At 33.4% G+C, this 24,408-nt stretch overlaps 4 protein-coding genes across 8 annotated transcripts in view; 3 read left to right on the top strand and 1 right to left on the bottom strand.

Moving 5' to 3' along the window:
* Nucleotides 1-1,289, top strand: part of LOC105159125 — a 1,628-nt gene extending 339 nt beyond the window's left edge. The window contains exons 2-4 of one of the 2 annotated variants that reach the window (XM_011076080.2): nt 45-77; nt 617-720; nt 908-1,289. In XM_011076080.2, the coding sequence (XP_011074382.1) occupies nt 45-77; nt 617-720; nt 908-1,064 (294 nt within the window). In that variant the 3' untranslated portion in view covers nt 1,065-1,289. Of the gene's footprint in view, nt 1-25; nt 78-616; nt 721-907 lie in introns of both variants that reach the window. The other variant, XM_020692388.1, reaches the window with a different exon arrangement.
* Nucleotides 6,902-9,647, top strand: LOC105159124. Its single transcript, XM_011076079.2, has 3 exons — nt 6,902-7,556; nt 8,266-8,613; nt 8,706-9,647. Exons 1-3 carry the CDS (start codon nt 7,131-7,133, stop codon nt 9,333-9,335), a joined length of 1,404 nt encoding a protein of 467 aa, XP_011074381.1. The 5' UTR covers nt 6,902-7,130; the 3' UTR covers nt 9,336-9,647.
* On the top strand, nt 11,664-13,129 carry LOC105159123 (protein TRIGALACTOSYLDIACYLGLYCEROL 5, chloroplastic). Its single transcript, XM_011076078.2, has 4 exons — nt 11,664-11,820; nt 11,912-11,956; nt 12,654-12,686; nt 12,772-13,129. The coding sequence occupies exons 1-4, from the start codon at nt 11,781-11,783 to the stop codon at nt 12,936-12,938; spliced, it is 285 nt and encodes a 94-aa protein (XP_011074380.1). The 5' UTR covers nt 11,664-11,780; the 3' UTR covers nt 12,939-13,129.
* On the bottom strand, nt 16,540-20,154 carry LOC105159122 (acyl-CoA-binding domain-containing protein 3). 4 transcript variants are annotated; one of them, XR_002286799.1, is made up of 6 exons: nt 18,960-20,150; nt 18,122-18,227; nt 17,964-18,022; nt 17,791-17,854; nt 17,282-17,350; nt 16,540-16,778 (listed from the first exon to the last, which is right to left on the bottom strand). XR_002286799.1 is itself a non-coding variant. In XM_020692772.1 (5 exons), the coding sequence occupies exons 1-5, from the start codon at nt 19,997-19,999 to the stop codon at nt 17,623-17,625; spliced, it is 1,359 nt and encodes a 452-aa protein (XP_020548431.1). In that variant the 5' UTR covers nt 20,000-20,152; the 3' UTR covers nt 17,368-17,622. The 4 variants fall into 4 exon arrangements, 2 of the variants coding, with proteins under 2 accessions (XP_020548431.1, XP_020548432.1); XR_002286798.1 differs by having other exon boundaries at nt 17,754-17,854; nt 18,960-20,149; XM_020692772.1 differs by lacking the exons at nt 16,540-16,778; nt 17,282-17,350 and adding an exon at nt 17,368-17,712 and having other exon boundaries at nt 18,960-20,152.

Genomic DNA, 24,408 nt, shown 5'->3' with positions numbered 1-24,408 from the left:
TAGGGCGCATGGTGGAGGAAGATCCCCTCTACGCCGCCGTGAAGGCTGCAGCTCGCCTCAGGGCTCGCAACCTCTCTGTAAGTGTTCTTTCATGATTGGCGCTTTTACTTGAATTCAGTAGCGACTTTTAATTATCCGGAGGATGGATTCTGACATATCATCCCATCCAAGGTTGTCCCTCTGTTACTCTGTTTTTGTATTTTAAGGTTAAACACTTTCAGCTTATTGATTACGTGTTGTCGTTGAGTCTGGTATTATCATACTCAAACGTCTCGTGGATTTCGAACTCACGACTTTAAACTTATTGATAACGATGAATATACTCTTGCTATTAGCATAGACTTTGATTGGTAATTTTTCTTGCAAAATCGGAAAGGAAAAGCTCATCGCTAAATTTAGATAAGAGTGACTTACCTGAAAAGTTATTTTAATAAAAAATTATCGGTAAATTTGGTTATTAAGCAAGAAAGTTAGGTCGTTGTTTATTGATGAACTTTTGGTAGTACAATTCACTGTTACATAAATGTTTAATTTCAGCAATTGATGTCCTATTGATGAATAGTTGCATTCTGAAACTTCAACATTGCACCTCTGTCTAAAAAGATCCCATGTGCAGGATGAAGATTACCGGCAATTTGAAGAATCCTTAAAGGAGGATGATCGGAGCAACGACACCGAAAAGTACGAGAATAAAGAGATAAGGGTGGGAATAAAGGACTGGTAAGAACTTCATTAACAGTCAATTTCCCTCAAAGAAATAATTCTAACAGATGATTATGAATTGGAAAGAACAACTTAGTATTCTGACAATGTGCTCAAGTCAACTTTAGTTGCCTTTAGGAGCAACTAGCACTTATGTATGGATTTGAGACTTTATGCTAACATCTTTGAGTACTTAATAACTCAGGTGGACTAAGAGCAAATATGCGTACCTAAACCAACCCGCCATGAATTCTTTTGATAACCCCAGACGACGATGCAGCAGTTATCTTCCTCAATTCTTCAGCTATAGCTCTGCTTCTCCTCTGAAACCGGCTTATGGATATTCCAGGCAACGTTGTTAGAACGACCTATGACGCCTGCATATCTATCTGTTTACTTATGTCATGAAATGCATGATTTGTGTATTGTTTGTTCATGTGTATAAATGTTACATGCACTTTATGCTGCTGCACTCAATTGATGTATAAGTGTCTGCCGAAATGGCTTCAAAACATTGAAATGTAAATATGAAGTGCTACTCTTGTATGATATCTTGTTAAATTTCGTCATCTGTTATCTTTGTTTTCTACTTGAGGATCAAATCCTTAACTAGGTTTAATTGTTGCTCATCTCTGTTTATTGTCTGAATATGTCTTGTTGTAAGAGGGTGGCCTGCATTTGGCTTGGATCCATCTTGTTACAGGCAATCCCTTAATGGGATCGATGCCTCGAATTAACCTGCAAATTATAGTTATATGCCAATTCTTATGAGAGATTAATTTGAGAACAGAACCAATTGCTCCGGTCCGGTACTCATAATTGAGAGGCCACACCTCCCTACGTTGACGGAATTCACATATGGGATCATGAATATATAAGGATGTGATCGTCCCGTCACTGTGTCAGAACTCACCAACTTTTAATTGGTCTCAATCGTAAACAATTGAAATATCAGCAACTGTTGCTCAGTTGTAATCAGTTGTTTGCAAATACTTCAAATAAATACTATCAACTCATTGTTGAAAATAGCGGTTTCGTTTTTTCAACTTCAGCTCTGGAACTGCTTAAAATTAAGTTGATTTAATCTAGAGGCTATATACAATTCCTTTCCTTATCAACATTTGCAAATTATTAATGTTAAGTTATTTTCTCAAGCACTCTAATTGTCACTTTTTTTAGCTTTTAGTTTTTATTTTTAAATACACTCAATTTTTACTGTAATTAACTTGTACCCTTTATTGCAAACTTTCGTCTACTAAATCCCGGACCATAACGGTGTATGCTGATAGGCTTTGTCTAATTATTTTCTTGGGCCGTCCCAAAAACAGTCCTAAAACGTACCGAACGTTTGGTAATGTTTTGGCAAGACACAAAGTTGAGTGTAAACAAAAACTCTTGGAGAGTAGGGCAGTAAAGCATTGGAGGTGGCTGCCACATGATTGTAATTCTCCAAAAGAAAAATTAGACATGAAGTCGTCAAATGGAAGACCAAAACCTCCAATCTTCAAATATTACTGCATCATTCTTGACGGCACCTCGTTGTCATGAAAGATAGAACACGAATTCAAGCTTCAGGGAGTTGGAGAGTTTCGATTATCTTTTAAAAAACTAAAAAACAGTACTATGAACAGCTTCTTTTTTGCGATTTTGAAGGGTCCCTGCAATTTAGTCACAAGTTATCTTTTTTATTTTTTTTATTTGTGTGTTTGGTGGTAATAAAATTTAGTCACAAGTTCAATCAGACAGTGTTATTAGGCAGTAGTCAAACGACAATTCAAAATTAAGCGACATTATCCCCCCGCCATTTGCGGCATCAAAGTCCAAACCCACTTCCACTTATCATCTTCCTTTGACCTTTACTTGTCTCTTATTTTGTCTCATCAATCTTTTAAATTCAACAACTGAAAAAGTTAATAATACCAAAATATTAAACACCTTCATCTTATAATGTAGTAAAATGGACACATAGGAAGTATTGCGTAGTACATATATAACCACGTGTTGAGGTCTCGTTTACTTTAAAAATCATATTAAATGAATGAAAAAATTATTCTTTATTAAAAGAATAAAAAAAAAGTCTTGTATAATTAGTTAGGTGTTTACTTATATATATATATTATCAAAACAGGATAAATTCTATCAAATATTTACTTTGATGTATCTATGTTTTTTATAAAAAAATTACTTTTTAACCTTTGTTTTAAAATTTAATAGACAAAATAATAATAATAATAATAACATATACATAATAACAATGATAACAATAATAAAATATTATTATTAATATTATTAATATTGTTATTCACATAATAATAATGATAATAACTATAAAATATTAATTATTATTTTATCATCATCATTATGATTATTTTTATTATTATTTCAAGGGTATAATGGTCATTCATATTTGGTGCAACCTTAGGACAAATTTTATACTATCTCCCAAGGTAATATTAGCTATTCGGGTGTAACAATAATTAGTACAGGACTTTGATTTTATACCGGCCACCATACAACAAAATAAATATTGTATTAACCTATTGTAATTTCTTTATACAAGTTTATACATACTATGTGTACCAGAAATTTGTCCACGCCACAAATATCGAGGAGCACTTTGATGCTTAAGTCAATAACGAATTATGAAGAAAAAAAAAAGAAAAAATTGAAATAAAGTGAGAATAATGGTGTCAGATGATGAAAAGGTGTATATATTCATGTGGAGTATAAAATAGGTTTAAGATAGCTTAAAAATCGAGAGAAATGGAGAATAAGTGAGGTTTAGAATGAAAAACGATGTTACCAAATGACTGTACAAGGGTTCTATACTCCTGTTTATAGGTTTGTACAGATTTGGATCATAGGTCAATTACCGAGTTTCATACATCATAAGAAAGCTTTTCAAATTGGCTGTTTATCCAAAATAAACCATTGATGATCTAAATAAATATTGATTGAGATATGCCAGTTGGATGAGAACTTGCTAAATCTGCCTAAAAATTCGAGGTTTAGTTATTCATAGATTTTCAAGCTCATCAACCATCGATTTACCTGGAACCACCTGGAGACGGGATATGAGGTAATAGTTTAAGTACAACTTATTGTAAAATTTTAAAAATTAATCTATATTCAAACTAAGCTACGATCATAAACTCATAATTTGACTATAATGAGTTGTTTTGGTCTACTTTACATTTTAACGAGACTGTGATGACAATCTCACCTTTTACTATTTTACATAATAGTCATAGTTTAAATTGAACATTAATAGGAGATCGATATATTTCTATAATCACGTCCTTTAATTTATAAAAAAAAAAAACGAGTAATATTGCAAAATGCTCTTTCTTTTTGTGATGTAAAATATCGATAAATGCCAATCAATATCATTTGAATCATAGTTAATGCTCGATATAACAATTGACCCCACTGTCAGTCATTCTCAAAATCATTACATTAATATCTAAAAATAAACAAAATTATTGCACTACAAATACATATAATATTGAGAAATGATACATGGATTGTTTGCAAGTTGAAGCATGGTTTTTGTGTGGTTGCCCCTTGTCCTCCTCAATAATATTCCAAAATCCCTACAAGCCAAGAATGGTCATCCGCTGCAATGAGCAACCTAGGAGACTAGGATTCATAATTTCAAGAAAGATTTAATGTTGATAGCAGTTAAAAGAGAATCATATCACACACACACACACACACAAACACAATCAAATATATATATATAAATTCCAAAGAAATTGATGGGAATAATGAGTTGGGTGTACAAGAAGAGCATGTGATCTTGCCCTGTTTTTCCTATTTGGCATTGTACCTGTCAGTGAATCAATCCCTTGAGAATCTCATTTCTTTTATTAGTGGCTGACTTTGACTTTACTCTCATTTTTTCCATTATTTTTTTAATCCCCCCTTTTCTTTTTTAAGGTGGACATCTGGTTATAAGATCAATAATTATATTGTTATATCAAAATACTAATTAATAGTTAAATATATATTAAATAGAATTATAAATTTACATAAAAATAATGAAATCCTTCCAAATTTACATAAAATTCAAATAAAACAAGATAAATATTAATTTTTCTGATAAGATTCATATTTATAAATTTATATTTGCAGAGCAATGAGATAAGATATTGTTGATTTTCAATCGTGGGAGAAATAGATTAAATTATTAATTGTAACGTGGTCTCTTAGTACCTAATTCAATTCGTTAAACATAAATGAGGTCTAACGCGAGTTGTTAAATCAAAATTTTGTAAAATTACAAAATTATGAATTCAAATCTCGTGAACGTAAATGTGTGTTCTATTTTAATAATATTTATTTATTCATGTTAAACATATATTTTGATTTAAAATTATTAATGTATCGAATCAATTTTGATATCTGTATGTGTAGATATAATAAAAGATGCATCAATTTTAGAAAGTAGATCGGTTCTTTTTTTATGATTAAAATATAGCTAACTTCACTAATATTTATATAATTAGATAGAATTTCAAGAAATATTGATATAATTCCTACTTAAATAAATAAATATATATATACACTTATATTTTATTACAATTATAAGTTAGGCGAAGGCGGAGATAAAAATTTTGGACGTGATAGACGCAGGGATTGGGTACTTTTATCTAGTAATGCGGGTACAACTGGTAGGAGCCTGTCTACCAATTAAACCTACAGCCCAAAATAAGGAAAATTAATATATTTAAAAATTAGAAAAAAAATATTTTCATTCTTTTCTAAAGTAGCACACGCAATTGGAAGTCCATTAATCTGAAAACTATTAATAAAACCCCCAACGAGAAAACACTCCTCTGTTTTGGTCAAAAGTGTGGTATTCCAATTAATTAATTTAGGACGCATCACCAGAATTAATCTTTTGAATACAGTGACTTAATTATTATTTAATTATTTAAAATATCTAATAATACTACTATTATATAATATAACATAATTAAGATAAAAAAAATTAGAGAGTAGTACATCCATGTGTAAGTTCAATAACTTTTATCAATTTTGGTCCTTTATTTAATTTCAATACACTCGGTTTTTTGGTGTTTGCAAAAACTTAAGTTAGGTGCTTTTCAAATTATAACTTGGATTAATTAAGGTGTTTTGAAATACGAATTTTCAGTATGTTTCTCTTAAATTAAAATAAAAACTGTAAACTGGTGAGATGGTCCTTATTACAACTTTTAAATACATTCAACTTCTTTATGACTTTTTGCTCTAATTGTTTTTTGTATATTTCAAAAGCATCCCATCCCAATAATAATTAAAATCTACTCACCTATCACCACAATTAAATAATTTTACAAATAAATTGGTAAATACCAAATACTTCAATTTTTTACATTTTATTAACTTTTCCTAAAATTGGGATATTACAATGAATTTGTATTAATGATTAGTAATAAGAAATTGTTAAAGAAAAATAGAAATAGAACAACCTCGGATGCTATCATACTCCACCAACACTTGTACAATAATTTTAAGTGGACCCTACGTTTCATTACTCTCAAAGGATTTCAACAACTTAACATACCAAATGCAATGGTAACTACGTAGTTGTTAATATCAAGCAATACAAAGTTAATCAGTTGTACGAATTAATATTCACATTTCAACAGATATTACATGTGCTAATTTATTAATTATTTTTAAAATACCAAGAATTTAATTTAAAGTGTAAATAATACCTCGTAGATTTTCGTTATTCAATTTTTAATAAATGTTATTTTGAAGATACTAGTTAATTCATCATATGTAAAGGTCGCGTACAAATTTAATGTCCCTAACTGTATTTTAGATTGTCGTCCTTATGATTTTCTACTTCATAGGTTGTTTATTGAGAAAAAACATAAATCTTTTATGCAGTATATTCAATCGAGTAATATAAATATAAAAAATACATATATAATTTGAAATCGTATATGAGATAATAAATAATTTTAAATTAAAGAGATAAATAAAGGAAAAATTACTATAAAGTAAATGTAAGTATAAATTCATGACCTATATTTATCCTTTTTCCCTTTTGCAAGGGTATTCTGGTCACTATAGACTGGAAAAGACTGTCGGAGTTCTAAAATATCCATCACACAAATGAGTAATTAAATTCTTAATTATAATGAAGAATCAGTAATCTGTCTCTTATATATAACCGCAAAACGAAATAAAGAGTGTTTTGCTTCTTGTAAACGTCATGCCCTTTTTCTTTTCCTCATTCTCTGTCCCCTTCTTCTCTCCCACCTGCTGCTGCTGCTGAGGCTCACCACACTTCTCTACTTGCAGCTCCCATTTCTGTTTCCTCGCTTTCTTTCTCACTCTCTTCATTGTTTCTCCCCCTCCTTTTGCTTCTTTGCATTCAGGAGCAGTGTCAATTGGGTCGGGTTGCTGTGAGTATGGAGCGTAAGCAGGGTTTCTTCTCGGCTCTGAAGGAGGAAGTGGTTCGTGGGCTGTCGCCGGCTCGGTCGAGAAGGGGTCGGAGTCAGTCTCCGTCTGGGTCGGGACTGCTCCGCCGGAGGAGAGGTAGTAGTGTGGGCCCACCAGAAATGTTCATATCGAGATCGGGGAGTTTGAGGCCGGGGGTTGAGACCCTATCGCCTTTGAGGGAGGGTCCGGATCCAAACGGGTCGGATTCCGGGGACCCCAGAGGCGATAGGTGGGCCCACTGGCTTTGTCGGGCTCCTGCTGTTTCGATTGCCGGGCCGGGTTACTCGAGGTCCGATCTGAGGCTGCTTCTGGGTGTACTGGGTGCGCCGCTAGCCCCAGTGCACGTTAGCAACAGCGACCCTTTGCCTCACCTCAGTATTAAGGACACCCCCATTGTTAGTCTCCTCTTCACATTTTCCTTTTTCAAGTCTGTTTTCTTTTCTGGTTTTTTTGTTTTTATTGTGGGTTTTGGATATTTTATTCTTTTCCTGAAGAAAGGCTGACCAAAGTTTTTGGACAATGATTTTTTTGAAGGCCGTTTTTGGAAAGTTGGTGTGTCATTGTGTGGTGAAATGGTTGAATTTGAAGGAAAGAATGTTGAGATGCTTTCTCACAACTGTTTGGTTTCATGTGAAAATATTAGCTGCAACTTTTCATCTGCTGTTTATAGTCTCAGTTTTATTTAATTCTTTTGTCTGCTTTTTAATCTTTCCTTTTTGTATGTATTTGTTGTAGACTTACACAATAGATATTTTGTGGATGGGATTCATTGAATCTTCTTAAGAGATTGGTGAATTTCTTTTATATAGTAGGATTCTTGAATTTGTAGGCTTGTTGGTTTCTATATAAATGAGCGCTAAAAGTGGGAAATATGGAAATAGAGAAGAGATGAATGATGTTATGTGGATGAAGACTGCTGACCACATCTTTGGTTGGTTGGTAAACAGTCGCTGTGTTCATTAATTCTTCAAAAATCAGGAAAATGAGGATATCAATAGATTGTGTTTCACATGGTGGTCCTTTGATTGAGATTTCTGTCATCTTTCACTGTTTAAATTTCTCTGTATTCTCAACTGGTTGATTTTCTTGGAAATATTTATACAGGAGACGTCCTCTGCCCAGTACATATTGCAGCAATATCTTGCGGCGTCTGGAGGGCATAAGCTTCAAAACTCAATTCAGAATGCCTATGCAATGGGAAAGGTGAAAATGTTGGCCTCTGATATCGAGACGGCAACAAAGGTCATAAAGAACAAAAATTCCTCAAAAGCAGCTGAATCTGGCGGGTTTGTGCTCTGGCAAATGAATCCCGACATGTGGTATGTGGAGCTTGCACTTGGAGGTAGCAAGGTTCATGCTGGCTGCAACGGGAAGCTCGTGTGGCGCCATACCCCATGGCTTGGTGCACATGCTGCCAAAGGGCCCGTTAGACCTCTTCGTCGTGCCCTCCAGGTAAATTCCTCGTGATATTAGTGCTGCAAGATATATCTTCTGATGGTAGTTTGTTATTACAATTTGGAAGTTGACATTCATTTGACGTGTAGGGTCTGGATCCAAGAACAACAGCAAACATGTTTGTGAATGCTAGGTGCACTGGGGAGAAAAAGATCAATGGAGAAGATTGCTTCATTCTCAAACTTTGTGCTGATCCACATACACTGAAGTCTAGGAGCGAAGGACCTGCAGAGATCATAAGGCATGTTTTGTTTGGCTACTTCAGCCAGAAAACTGGGCTTCTTGTGCATTTGGAGGACTCCCACTTGACCCGAATCCAATCCAATGGGGGCGATGCTGTGTATTGGGAGACGACAATCAATTCATTTCTCGATGATTACAGGCCCATTGAGGGTATCATGATTGCCCATTCTGGCCGATCTGTGGTTACCCTTTTCAGGTTTGGTGAAACGGCAATGAGCCACACGAAGACTAGAATGGAAGAAGCTTGGACAATCGAGGAAGTAGCATTCAATGTTCCAGGTCTATCCATAGACTGTTTCATTCCTCCTGCTGAGCTGAGATTCGGCTCCGTTAGTGAAACTTGTGAGCTTCCTCAGGATGACAGGGTAAAGAATGCAGTGGCAGCAGCTGCAGCTGCTGCTTACAGAGCCAAGGTTGCTGCACTGGGACGATCACATGATGGCAATGTCAACAATGTAGTAGTAAGGAATTTATAAGGACTGCAGTAGGTGTTTCCCTGTTCAGAAAATTTTAGACTAGTCTTCATGGGACAAACAAATCGAAAGTAGTAAGTCGGATTCTCAGCCAAATTGAGGAGTTTTTAGTTGATTCTAGTCTCTCTGATTCTGTATATAGTCATAAATGAGTGTTTAGCACTCTCAGTTCAGAGTTCTGTAATGGACTCAGTTTTTCCAGCGGAATGTGCTGATGTAAGTTCAATTCAATCTCCCCTTGCCATGTAATATCGAGAATTTATGTTCCTCTGATAATCATGTAAAATTCCAATTATGGACAATTTTCTTGTTTAAGCTATATATCTTATTACAACTGCTGTGATGGGCAGAGGTTGTATTATTTATACTGTGAGAAAGAAGAAACTAATGATGGGATTTTGCTATTCATTATGATTAGTATTTGTGACTTAAGCATGGTGTCCGGTTATGATTATGGCGATGAGAGCTTCTGCAGAAAGTGGTCACCAATTTCTCGTAAATTGTAATATACCAAAAGATGAGTCATTATTGCAGAATTTTTGGCTTTCATGCATTACATTATTGGCTGTAAATACTTTAATATATGTTTATTTTGGTCATTAAAATGAACAATTTAGTAGTTCTGCACAAGAAAACTTGAACTGGGAGTTCCCACAGGGAGTCAGATTTCGGAATAATTATATCCCTCTCTATTCATATTTAATATAATTAAACATAACTTTTATGTAGTTTCAAAGATTATATTTAGTATTTTTGAGTTTTGCTTTCATTTAGCAAATAATTTTTCCTGTTAATCAAAATATACCGAATTTATTGATATTAATAAAAGAAATAATCAAAATTCATATTTACCTCCAATCGCCTTATTACTGATTTATTGCAACTCAAATAAATTTTTTTATAACTAAATTGCCCTTATACATATTCTAACATCAATACATTTGAGGAGGTATGTATATATTCACAGTTATAAGGGTAATTTAGTTAGAAAAAAAATATTTGACCTGCAATAAATTAATAATAAGTCAATAGATGGTAAATATAAAATTTTTATTCTTTTCTTTTGTTCAAATCAACAAATTTAGTAAATATTGACTAACAGATGACTTGTTTGTTAGATAAAAGCAAATATCAGAAATATTAAATATAATTTTTTAAAGTATATAGATTCTACTATAATTGCACCAAACTTTAAAAGAATGGAGCGTAATTATTCCTTAAATTTATGTGCTACTAATCACATGTCAAATATGCACATCTCCAAAGGTTTGTAATTGGGCACATATTATTCTATCAGAATTTATATCCAATAAATACCTATAATAATTATAAAATCCCCATTAAATCTTACTTATATATTTCCAAATAATTGGATCTAGTCTGGATCTTATCCATGTCATGTCTCAAATATGCATCCGTGTGTGGTTTTTTCTTCTTAAATTTGCATAAACTGTATATTTATTTTTACTTTTATCCATGTGGATCATCCACATTTATTATCTCGTCCTAATATTTTACTTTTCTCGTGCGATTTACGCCTTTAGGTTTATAGCCAAAAATTATAGAAGCAAACAAGAATTGTACGGAAAGTGAAGTAAATCTATCTTGATTTGGAGAATAATTATCAAAGAATAGTGAGTATCAAGCCTTGAATATCAAAGAATTGTGAATTTCAAGCTGCTTTCTCTCAGGCTTCAAATATCTCAACAGAGTCAAGAATTGTAAGAATCAATCCTTGGCATCATTTCTTCATATTGGGATAATTACAATCAACTTTTTCAATCATTCTAAAGAAATAGTAATTCTAATTTAATAATCTTCTGTATTTCTTGACTTATACTTCTAGGAATTCACCTAATATGTAATTCTATTATTTTAGATAAAATTATATTTTTGATCTCCACAAACAATATTGCACATTTGATCTTGCACTTTATAGGGTTAAATATTTCTGATTCCATATAATTTAAAAACATTGTTCCAAAACCTAACAGGTTTGGTTCCACGAAATTAATGCACGAGACTACATTCGCTACGTTTTTATATCCTGTAGCATATAAAAATTAACCCGACAAAATATGAGATCAGAAGTTCAAAATTTCTTATCCTAGAGGATAAAAATACAAATTCTCCGTTATTTTATGAAACAAAAGGTTCGAATTACTATGAATTTGGTGTGATTTTCACCATGAATGTATTTTTCACCCAGATGGCACTAGCTTATAAAGAAACGAGAAAAGAAAAGAACCTTCAGTTGGGCCATCTATTTGCAAATTTAGCATTATGGGCTAACATAATCCAGCTAATTAAGTATGCTACTCATGGAATCTGTCTACTTGGGCTCAAGACAGAGAGCCCTTTGAACAATTCCGTGTCCAAGAAAAGGTGGAAAGTAAAGAAAGAAAAGCAATTGCAGAGGACCCAGAAGATTCTGAGAGGCAGAAGGCGATGACGCTAACGAGTTTCAATGGAGCAGGTGTCGGATTTGGTGAGTGTTTGTTTCATGCTATAATAATCAAATTTACTCGAATTCGCGCGGGTTCTGTTTTTATTTAACTGGGATGCTGAGTTGCGTTCAGGATTCGGAGTTGGCTGTGGCTTTGGATTTGGGTGGGGCTTCGGAGGTCAGTTCCCATAATTCTCTATGTCGTCCTTGAAACTCAAAAAATAACCTTGATTAATCTTTTTCTGAAAACTGTAGGTATCTTAATTTCTAGCCACTGCCCTCTGCAATTTACGAAATATGTTCTTGGACTTAGATTGCATAAGAGATGAATTGTGAGCAATATTCTATGTTGCTCGGACAGAGTACCTACGATGCAACGAACACGTTTGGTAGCTTGATATTAGTTCTTGAGCTCCCTGGTGGGAGAGCAGAATCCAATGAGTAATTGGTAGTCTAGTACTCACCGGATACATATGTTTATGGATGTCCCATTCAGAGTATTGACTATTTGATTGTGGTAATATAGTTTATGCATTATACAATAAACCGTCATCTGTAAGGTTGCCGAGTTGCACTGGGAAGATCTCCGTTGCTTGCTCAATGCAATTATTCACATATAGCAATGAGATTGAGTGTGGGTTACTGGTTTCATCAAACTGCTTATTTTATGAAGCCTCTAGAGCTCTAGTAACTTTATATTTACTTTGGCAGTTATTAGGCTCATTAGACTGTTTTCTTTGATGCAATGGTTCTACTGGATTGTACGAATGAGACTTCATGTCCTACATATGGCAATTAGTTTCCTTCAACAGTAATTCTTGGTTTCACACCAAGCTGGTAAATTTTTCCTTACATATGATGATTACTGTTTTCAGGCATGCCTTTGAACATTTTGGGACTTGGTGCAGGTAAAATTTCATCGACACAATTTCCATGAACTAATTAAACGTGAATTATTTCCCAAGACTAATTTATTCTCTCTTTTATTTGAAGGTGGTGGTTGTGGTATCGGGATAGGGCTTGGCTGGGGATTCGGCTCGGGATTTGGTAGTCAGTACCACAATTCTAGAGTAGTATTCCAAGGCATAGAATTCGAAAGCAAAAGTAGTGAAGAGAAAGATTCCGAAAACTTGTTAAAGAACACTCAGAAAATCAAGTAAACTGTCTTCTAACCTTCGTCTGTGAACCTGACAGAATCTAGAATTTTGAGAATACAACTTGTAGTTTGTCAGTTGTTAGTGAGTATGACAATGTTTGTGCGCTTGTTGTTTCGAACTCCCATAGATTGTTTCGGTGGTTGGAAAGATATTCTACCTTGCAGAATTATGCTGTTGAATTTTGCATGATCTTAGTTAAGTATGAGGAGAATATGGTTTCTGGAATAAGATAAGTTCAATGCATTTCTGAGCTCAGCCAGCTACTACTGCAACTAGATAGCTGCTGTCAAGTTAGGCCTTTCTTGAAAATGCTGTCAATGTTGCACCATCATTATATTTCTGAAGCAGATGAGTTCGTATTATCTACGTGCGTAGTAACCCATATTGCTCGCGAACCAGTACAAAATATTAATGATGTTATAATGTGAAATGCTAATGTCATTATGTATCTGCAGATCTACACCTAAGTTGAGCTCCTATCCAGGTGGGGGTAGCATCTCATCCCCCTCCGAGTATAGCCGAGTATGGCATCTTTTCTCATAGTTGTGCTGAGTTTATGAATTTAGTTCAAATGATGTAGGATTTTGTTCTGAGGACACCTGACCGTACTGTGTTTTAGGTGCTAAAAAACCAGTATACTTGAGGGGGAAAAAGGGCATGATTGTGTTTACAATTTATGGTAACAGGTGTTATTGAGAGAATGGATTAAAGGGAAAATGATCAAACAAAAGTTATTCTTCCATCACAGGTTCACTCCAGGGTAGGGATGAAGCAGCTAAACCAGGTGAAATGCAGCCACTTGCCATGTCATATATGAACCACTCATCAGCTGCACTCTGATTGAAGTATACACAGTTTTCCTTACAGCCAGTTTGGTTTGAATTTACCCAAATGCAACATTCATTCTCCAAGAACAATGCCCTTTCTTGGAGTCTTTCAACCTTAATCCAACTCATTTTAGGAAAATGCAGCCTAAAAACCTCAACTTCATCCACAACAGTTAACGTCTTCCGATAGATAAGGAAGACCAGCAAGATTTCCCCATTTGATTCAAGCAAATATTCTTTGAAGTACCTTGCAGCAACGGAAGGAACAGCCCTGTTTGTGCCCGTATTTGTTACGACAAGATGCGAATTAATCTCTTCCATGACACAAGACTACCCTGCAAACTCAGTGCATAGAATTTGCCCTGAAAGCCAATGATATTAGTGAACTGCATGGATCGCTTCTTGGCATCATATGGGTCTGGTGTGGTGCACTCGTGTTTGATCCATGCATTCTTCTCTTGACCCCAACTATAGACCATGAGGGCCGGGTTGGAAATGCCAGTCAGCACGACAACTGTGAAATTACCATAGTCAGACGAAGAAGATAATGCAACAAACTTAAAGGGAGTTGCAACATCCCATGGAGGAAGATAACTCTCAAGCCTCGTTAAAACATCATAAATCTGAATCCTGGATGAATTAGGCCATCGATATATGAGCGAACCATGTGAGTAGCCGACAAAATGCGGCGCTGGCCTGTGCCAGAAGTTACAGTGTATATCTCTGGCTCGGCAGTCATAGTACCACCAGTGGTACACTTGAGTCCGAAAATAGATGTTGATGAAATGTGGGAGCGTCTTGCTCAAAGAGCACCAATTTTGACCCTCTAAATCATGCAACTGAGACAATCGAGCCTGTCTACTGCTGTCACAACGGCTTGTTAGCATCGTCCACGACTTGGTGGTGCCCGGATAACTCATCTGCAGCAGCAAATTCGGGTTTCTTGCAAGTAAGTTGAGTAGTTGTTGGGGAAGATTAGGCCATGGCCTTTTGCCAATGGCTTCTTTTCTGGTGGACAAAGATTTGTCCTTGTTTGGGGCCATTGATGTTGTTGAAACTAAGGTGGTCTGATTGTGATGAGTTGACCATGATATATAGGTGGATGGTTGTGGCCTCCAAGTTTCTAACGGATTAAGAATTAACAATTTGCAAAATGAAACTTGGGGATTACTCATACTTCTCATATTCTTCAACTGCTTTGATAATTGAGAAAGATAGAGAAATGGCGACTGTTGGATTATTAAATAGTTGAGGAATCTATGGTTGTGAGGAGAAAAGATAGAATTGACACAGCAATGATTACTGAGGACTTGGCAGATTTCCGTCGTCCATCAATATGAAAATAAGATTTTGTACTAATTAAGCTGAAATTTAGTATATACTTCTCCGTTATCACTTTTATCTATGATGCACGAATACGAACACTGACATATGAGATACAATAATTTTTAGAAGTAGATGATAGTGATTCAATATATTTATATGTAGTTTTGTTACGGTAATATAAAAATTATAATTGCATTCGTCTAAGAGAGTGTTAATCAAGTTTATTTGAAATATATTATAAGCTTACATTTTATGATATGTTTGAAGAGTTTCAAGATGTTGAATCTTATTTTTAAAATATTTGAATAAATAAGATATTACAGTGTTTGGCGTAATAAGCTATTCATATCGTGATAAAAACTAGAAAAAAATCAAACCATTAGAATTTAAAACATATAAATAGATATAATTGCTTGAGTTGGGGAGGGAAAGCCAATTGTACGAACAGTAAAAGTGAAACACTAATAAAATTGAGTATTTTTATCTATTGAATGTTAAAATTAATGTGTTTAAAATATCTTATAAGCAAGAATATATTGAGCTTACTCCCCCCCCCCCCACCAAAGAACTTATAAGATTTTAAACATATTATCTAAGATTTTATAAGCTTTTTAGAAAAAGAAATACCAAACAATTTTAGATAGATGTTTTGAAAAATTTATAAGCTTAGCCAAACACCTTCGAGAATTAGGGTTTTTTAATTGTTCATACTTTGATTTGTTGTAGCTATTTTTATATCTATAGAAATATAACAAAGAAAAGTCATATATACTCACAAACAACGGTAAATGACATCGTTACTTTAACTTTTTAAACATAATAATTTACCTCTTATTAAATATGATATCATAAAAAACACCAAACCCAAAAGAAGCCCAACACACAGAAGGCCTAAGGAGTGAGACTGTCCCCTATCGGCCCAAGAGCAAAGCATCGGCCGAAGGCAACCAGAACAGAAAGCTCACGGGGACTCAGGAAGGCTTGTGGGAGACCATAGGGACGCGCTACATGGCATCCAAGTCCGCCCTTGTAAAAGACACGTGGACCAGTGCAACTTAGAGAAAGGAACACTTCTTTTATCGTGTCTATGATACCTTCAGTTGATTTTTTTTTCTCTTTTTAAAATGTGATTTGTTAGTTTGTTTTATGGGTTGGATTCACATTAATATAAAAAATTTAAATCTTGAAGATACAAGGGACATTATAAAAAAGATTTTAAATAGCATTAGTTTCAGTTTTATTTCAATTTGACCTCAAATTTTCAGAAAATATCACAGAATACCCTTTTTGTATCCAAAAGGTGTCAAACACTTGGCTAGTCACATTCTATCAATTTCCAGATACCCTTTCTCTTTTCTCCTTTCAACTTGTTGAGTTGCACCAGATACTGCAAGGACCACTTTGTTTACCATCATCCTTTTGAACCAAAAGATTCATTATTGTTAACATAGTTTTTTTCACAAAACTATTAATATTCACAAAAAGGACAAAAAAAGATAGAAATTAATCTGAAGCGCGACGAGTATGCAAATCGTAGTAATCAATGCCAATAGCTAGACCAACACGCGTGCACTTTACATGCATAACATCGAACACAAACCTTAAATGAAACAATTAGCATTATTTAACGCAACGACGATTAATCTTTCCAGCACATCCGACACTCGGCTCCAGCAGTAACTCCCAACTCCTAAAGCATACAAGGATGTTGTGATTGAATAATCAGCTATATAGGGCGCAAAAAAAGAAAAACAGAGAGAGGCTTAAAAAATCATAGTCGCAAATAATCAATGAAATATTGAGGTTGTAATTTCGAACCACTATCATTTTTCAAGATTTTATCGTTCAAATGAAGCACAAGTATTGAAAAACTAAAAACTTTCATGTACTCTGCTCCCGTGTCAAAAATCACAATGCAGGTGTTTGAATCAATTTTCAGTTTTCAGCAGATCACAAATTGCAAATGCGCTGGATTTTCTAACATGCTTTCAGAAATATGAGAAAAATAAAACATTTTTGAAAAACTGAACTTTCCGTGGAACAATTTTGTTACAGGAACATAAAACTAAAGTCTGACATGATTCCATTTATTCAACACGAACTCAGAGGAAGAACACAGTGCAGCAAAGTCCATTTCGACACAAAGCAGAAAATAACTATAAAGTTAACTTAGTTAAGGGATTGAAAAATTACCTGAAAAGCCCGAAGAAGCAACTGGAAAGAGGTGATGCTAGTATATTTACCCTGTTATACCATATTGTCCTGCCATAAAAAAGAAAAGGTTGATGGTAATCTTTTTGCTTGGCAGAAAGGATATTTAGATAGCATTTTGTAGTAATATATGAAGAAATGAGAGCAATCTCCTCATAGTTCACAATCAAAGAAAGCGTAAAAGTAGTACAATGAGCTTTGCATGAAGCATATCAATCCCAGACGGCAAATGTAGTTCTTTAGAAATAAGGTTCAAATTGAGGAGGCTGAAGTGAAATTATAAGAGCAGAGGCGATAATTTCTTGGACTTCAGTTTTAGTTAATTAAACAGGGGACTGACATTTCAGCGCTTTCGATAAACCATAAAATACCACATTACCTTGCAGCCACGTGCTGGTAAAATGCAGATTCAGCTAAAAATTGGCAATAGTTAAAAGTTGCTGGATAATCTTACACAATATGAATTATATGCAAACTGAGTTGGCAGTCACCTCCTCTACAGAACTTTCGCCAGTGTTAGAATCACCAACAGGAGCGGCACTCAGTTCTGGTTTCCTGTAAGGAAAGAGAATGTTGGCAGTAATGGCTTGGATTTGTTGAAACGGATTCATAGTGTATGTATGAGATTGTATGGATTAAGAAAGCGGGAAGAACAATCACCAACCTTTCGTACTCTATTTTACCTGCAGTTTCTGGTATAGGAGAACCCTGGATATCATCAACCTAAAGGATAGTTCCAAATATTAGAGCGAGAGACATATATACTAACAATCAGCACACACAGCAATTTCGACCTGTACTCTAGAACAAGGACAATCTTACATCAGCATAATCGTGCATCCACCCAGGTATGCTATCTGAGAGTAGCCTAATATACTGCTCCATAGCCGCCTCCCGTCCCATGCTTCCCAGCCGTTGCCACGCATTCCTTGCACAATGGAATTAGTGGCCCCCATCACTCACATATAGTGGCTTTTCAAACCTGTTATATGGCTAGCAGTCAAACTACACCCCGACAGCTATTCATGGGTCAGGCCTATGGTTCTTGCTGCATCAAGATTATCCTTTTCTAAGATTTTTAACAATGTTCTTCATTTGTTATTATGTTTTGAAGTGATAACAATTATTCGATACCCTGCTTTGACTTATTGCGCCATTGTGAAAATTGAACTGTAATAGCTTTTCTACCACTATGTTTACAAAATTGAGGTAATGCCTATTGGAAGAAGTTTCAATTCCAAGAACAAGTGTAAAAGTAATGCGATGATCAATGACCATACACACAAACACTATATGAAATCCCTGATGTTCTTAACTGTCATGCTCCCTGATGGAAATATACCTATTGCAGTTAATGAATTTTGTTGCCCTGTACTATTGGACCATATATATATACACATATATAAACTATTTGAGGACCTTTCTTACCGTCCTTCCCATTGAGAAGGTCAGTGTGGTAGCTCAGAAGTTTGATAGGCCTTTCACTTAATAGCTATATATTAGTTTCAGTTTTGCCTTGATTTTTCTACTTTTACTCATAGTATATACTAAAGACCAAAGCAATGCAGTTTCAGTAGAAATAGAAAAATAGAAAGTGCCAAGGACGTAGTCAGCAAAACATTAGTCATCACAAATATATATCTGCAACAAGATCAAATACCATTTTGCACGAGCCGACACCTTGAGTGCCATGGGTTGAGGCTCATGACAAGGCCCTTCCACGGCAACTTTATGAAGTCCATACAGTTGCATCTGCACATCACTACTTAGTTTTGCCAACCAGTTGTCGTTCTTGTCCTTCCCCTTCCCTCCGTATCCCAGGTAATTAACAGCCTCTGCAAAGACTTTCTCCAACTCACTCCTCTCTATTCCCTCCCAGTCATCATCCTCATCATCATCAACCCTCTCATCTCCCTCTTTGCGCTTCTCCTCCTCCACATCCCCTGTACCTAGTCCCTCATTCTCTCCAGAACCCACTAATCTATTTCCTTCTTTTTCATCAATTTTCATATCATCACTCTCCAATTCCACTTCATTCTTCTGCTCTTCAACATCAGTCACTGAAGCCTTTTCCTTTTCGTTAGAAACCCCATCATCTATATCATCACCACCATACTCTTTCTCAATCAGCATTTCAACGTTTTCAGATCCTTTATCTGAAGTCTTCTCCTGTCCACCAAAATCCCCATCCATATGAACACCATCACAGCCTTTCTCAATCAGCATTTCCATTTCCTCAGACCCTTTCTCTTGGGCTTCACCATAATCCATCTCCCTCACATCAAAACATCGTTTTTTAATCATTTCGCCTCCTGAATCCTCACTTTCTCCAAACTGATCAACATTCTCCAAGACCTTCTCATCCACACTCTTCCCTTCAACCTTTGTCACTTCCCCCACTGACTCAACATCATTCAACAACACAAGATTTTCAGACCCTTCATGACGATCAACCCTCTTAATGACAACCTCATCAACAAACTTCACTCTCTTCTTCCCTTTTGAACTCCTAACTCTCAACCCTCTATCCAAAATCACATCTTTCTTGGCAACTGCACCTCCATTGACAGAGCAACCAACAGAGTCACCACCTCCACCAGCACCGGAGTAATTAACAGCAGAAGAAACAAGCTTCGCAACAAGAACAGCTAAAACAAGAGCCAGAAAAGCAGTAAAAGTTGGTTCTTGGAAAAACTCCATCCTCCCCTGTTGATCAACCTCAACTCTTGATAGATAGATTGTCAGAAGAGGGAGAAAAAAAAGAAAGAAAAGATGAACAGCAAAAGGCAGTGAAAGTTTCAAAGAATGACACGGAAGGAGATAAAGATAATGATGGACTACGGTAACACTAATCATCATAACAAACCATAATATTATTTTCTTAAGTATTTAGATTTAAATCTTAATTTGAAGAAAGGATGTTTGCAGAGAAGAGAAAGGCATATTCTTTATCTTTTTCTTTTCGGGTTTTCTTTCTTCTGATGTGGGCCCATTTGTAGCCTTGTGGTGGGGACTAAAGGTATACTAGGCCACACTCTAATGTTGTCAATTTCAGAAGTGTTGAGATTGTGTGTGAGTGTCTACAGATTCATCCCGGTGGTCTTTCCTTGTTGTTAGGCCATGTCAGCCATTGCCAACATACCATAAATACAATGCCCTTTTCTAATAAGCTTTAAAATAAAAGGAAAAGTGGTTTATTTTTTTTTAAGAAAAATTCTCAGGTTGGATTTAGTACTATTCTTTAATTATTACCTTGACACAATTTTGAATTTTCTATTTTCTATCTTTTATATTTTTGTAGTGGTAGTTGAAGTTAGAAAAATTAATAGTCTTTTTTTATAGGATATAGTATAAAATTAATTTAATTTAAATACAAATATACTTTCAGTAGTAGCAGCCCTAAAACTTGATGAAAGGAGTGTTTGATGAAACTGCTTTTAGTAAATTATTTTTTTTTTTGTGAAAAAATGTTGAAAATTATAACAAAATAAAAAATGCGTAATGTTTTTTAAAAATAAAAATTGACAAAAGCTAAATTTCATAGTGTTTGTTAAAAAAAATAACTTTTAAAACAAGCTTAATTGATTAAAAACCTTTATGTCCCATGTATTAAAAGATACTATTTTTGTTTATATTTGCACTTATTGTTTGTCAATAATAATTATTTTTCCACAAAAAGTAAAAAAATTGATTTTGATTAGTATATTTCCTACTTAATTTTTAAGATATTAATTAAAAAAATTAAATATTTAATTTAATAATACTTCCACTAAGTAATATAATTGTTGATTCATATATAATAATTAAATTTGCATGATTGCAAATATATATATCGTTCTATTAACTAATTTTAGCTATATCATTTATATTTTTTAATAATATAGAAATAATATAATTAGATAATCTAACAAATAAAATATAAAAAATTTAAAATATTAAATATGTGTAAATTTGATTTCTTATTAAATTATTTAAATTATCTTTAAATTCCAATATCAACTTTAAACGTAGTCTTAAAAATAAGTTTAAAATAGTAAAATCGAATTAAGATTATTAAAATTAGAATAAAATAGTCAAAAAATGAGATTAAATTTATTTACAAAAATACCAAAACAATTGACATTTAACCTACAAGCAATTTTTTTAACAATTTTAAAAATAAAAATTAGCATCCTAAATACCGAAAACTACTTTTCTAAAATTAAAAACTATAAAAAAACCCATTTTCGAAACTATTACAAACACTTCCAAAGAAGTAGTTATTTTCAAATTTACATTTCCCAAGGGCAATGGTAACTGTGTAATCATGCCTAAGAAGAATTGTGTTGGTTGTCTTTTCCCTGTCTTAAATTTATTAAATTATTTCATAGTGTTCTTACCTTTATTAATGCCACTATTTTAAGATATAATTTTAGTATCTTAATTAATTTACTAATAAATTATTATAACCGTTCGAAATGTTTAGGTTTAACTTAATTAGAATCATACACCAAAGTTCCACATAAATTTAGATAAAACTTGATTCTCTAAATACGTGACATACAAGGTAAGAAATCATAAAAACCACGTCGAGAAGGCTCCAATTGCTGTCATTCGATACTTATGTCAATGAGAACGCGTATGAGAAATATAAAAAATCATAAGAATAAAATAGGTAGAGAATATTATACCTTGCGTATGAAAAATTAGATTTTCGTAAATATACAATTTCACGTGAACCAAATATCTATAAATGATTTGATCACGTACTCAAATTTGAGTCGAACGAGGACCCATTTGGAACAACAAAAATAAAAAGGACAACCTGATTTTGAATTAATAGAAGAGTTGAAGGCATATTGTACACTTACGACCTTTAGTGCTTGCCCTCACATCAACATTACTGTATAAATTTCCAACTAATATGCAAAGTACGAAATTAGAAAAAAGAATAATCTAAATAAAATATAAAATATAAAAACTGGGTACTACCTAAAAGTTGTAGTGAAGGGGGAGTGGAGTAGTCTGTGTTCATCAATAAATACGTTCACCTGTACTCATGAATGTGAAATTGATAGGATTTTGGGTCTATTTCTTTTCCATGAAACGACAGCTACTGGATTTGCAATTACTCTATTTAAATAATTAACAATTTATTCCTCCCTAAGCTATAATTTTCTTTACAAATTATTTATTTATTTATTTTGGTGTGACTGAAGAGAAAAGGAAAGTTACCTGTTGCAATTATGGCGCCGTTTATTGCATAACATTCTCCTCATTTATTAACATTTTAATTCTGGTATACTTATATAAATGCCGTCATATTATATACCAACCATTTTTTAAAAATTAAATACGTTTTTATCCTTTATAGTAAAATACTAAAATTAAATTCTACTGGATTCGCTCTTTTCAAGGTATTAATAAATTAGTTGGCGAGAGAAGAACATTCGATGTGTGTGTGTATAATTTTAATTTTAATTATATTTTTTAGATTAAATAAAATTTTAAAAAAAAGGTAAAATAAAACAATTTTAGTTGTAAATGAATATAAAGTTATTGGTATAGTTAGAAAGATGATTATTTGTGGAATAAGTAAATATAAGTAGGGGTGTATAAATAGGGGTATTTTAGTTAATTCACATTTTATCTGCCAAAAGTAGTTACTCTAATTCTTTGAGGCTCAATAAATAGTGTAAATAAATTGATATATGGCTCTCTCCTATTTCAAACATATTGAACTTTTTTCGTTTATTTTTTTAATGAATATATATCTATACAATTATTAAAAGAAATGTTGTTTTGTATTTAAAATTTTAAATTAGAAGTTACACTATGTGTTTTCTCAAAAAAAAAAAAAAAAAGTTTGAGGTTTGACATGATCACATACATCTTCATTGTTTGAAAAATTACAATGCATCAATCAAATAAAAAATAAATACGTAATTTCTAGACGGTTTACTTTTATTTTTTTTAGTAAAAAGGAAAAGCTATGTGAAGAAGTATAATAAAAATTTCAGGGTGATATGTGGTCCATAAAAATATTTTAGAAAGTTATAAAAAATATATAAAATTATAATTCATAATCCAAAAGGATATTTTGGTTAGTTCCACCATCAAATTGAATAGAAATCTAATTGATACCAACAAAATGAGTTCGTTGTTAAATGGATATTAAAATGAATAAAAGTATTTATAATTTTTGAAACAATGAGAAGATATTTGTAATTATATCAAACCTTAATAATCGTAATTGTAATTATTACCTTTATTTAATAAAAAAAACAATAAAGGGTAAAATTTGAAGCAGCTCGTATTTGGATGATTATGACATTCTTGTTGAAAATTTATTGTTGCACCCAATGGTAACGGGTGCACCGGCAGAGGGAGCTATCAGACGTACCGGATCCATACCAATGAGGTACTTAACCGCCAATGACAGTTGTAATCTGCTATTTTGCTTAAATTCTCCTTAAATGTTTGGTTTAATTAAACATTGTATGTACCTCCAAATCTTCCTTCTCTTGCAAGTGATTATTAACTTAAACAACATGTTAATTATGATTTTCAATTAATAAGTACCTAACATATCTATGTTTGGAAAACGAAAACTCATAATCGGACAACCATCTTATGTTAGGAGAAAAAAAAAAAAAAAGTCAGAAATCGCACAAATTTCCTGTCATCGAAAGCAATCGCATCAATTGAGGCCTAATTTCAATAACTTTAAGGTTATGGATTCAAACTCCATATAAAATATTATTGATATTGATGATTAATATATGATTATTATACGCGTTGAGTGTTGTTAAATATAAATATATGATCAGTAATTAAATATAATTATATGATATTGATAACCAATATATAATTGTTATGGGTGTCGTTTGTTGTTAAATATAAATATTTTATATTAATATTCTTATTTAATTAAAAAATAATAGCTCATCACTTTTATTTAGAAAAGAAAAACGTACCCATCAAAATTTTCAACGGTGGATCTAAAGAGTATGAAACCCTTCCAAACCGCTTTATATATATGTCACTATGACAATGTGTATTTTACCTGAAAAAAGAAAAATAAGCTTTCGGTTATTGACTGACTATTGAAATGCATATTTTCTTTTCTT

This window comes from Sesamum indicum, linkage group LG3 (genome assembly GCF_000512975.1).
Source record: "Sesamum indicum cultivar Zhongzhi No. 13 linkage group LG3, S_indicum_v1.0, whole genome shotgun sequence".
NCBI classification, from domain to species: domain Eukaryota; kingdom Viridiplantae; phylum Streptophyta; class Magnoliopsida; order Lamiales; family Pedaliaceae; genus Sesamum; species Sesamum indicum.
This window is presented reverse-complemented; position numbering and strand designations above follow the sequence as displayed.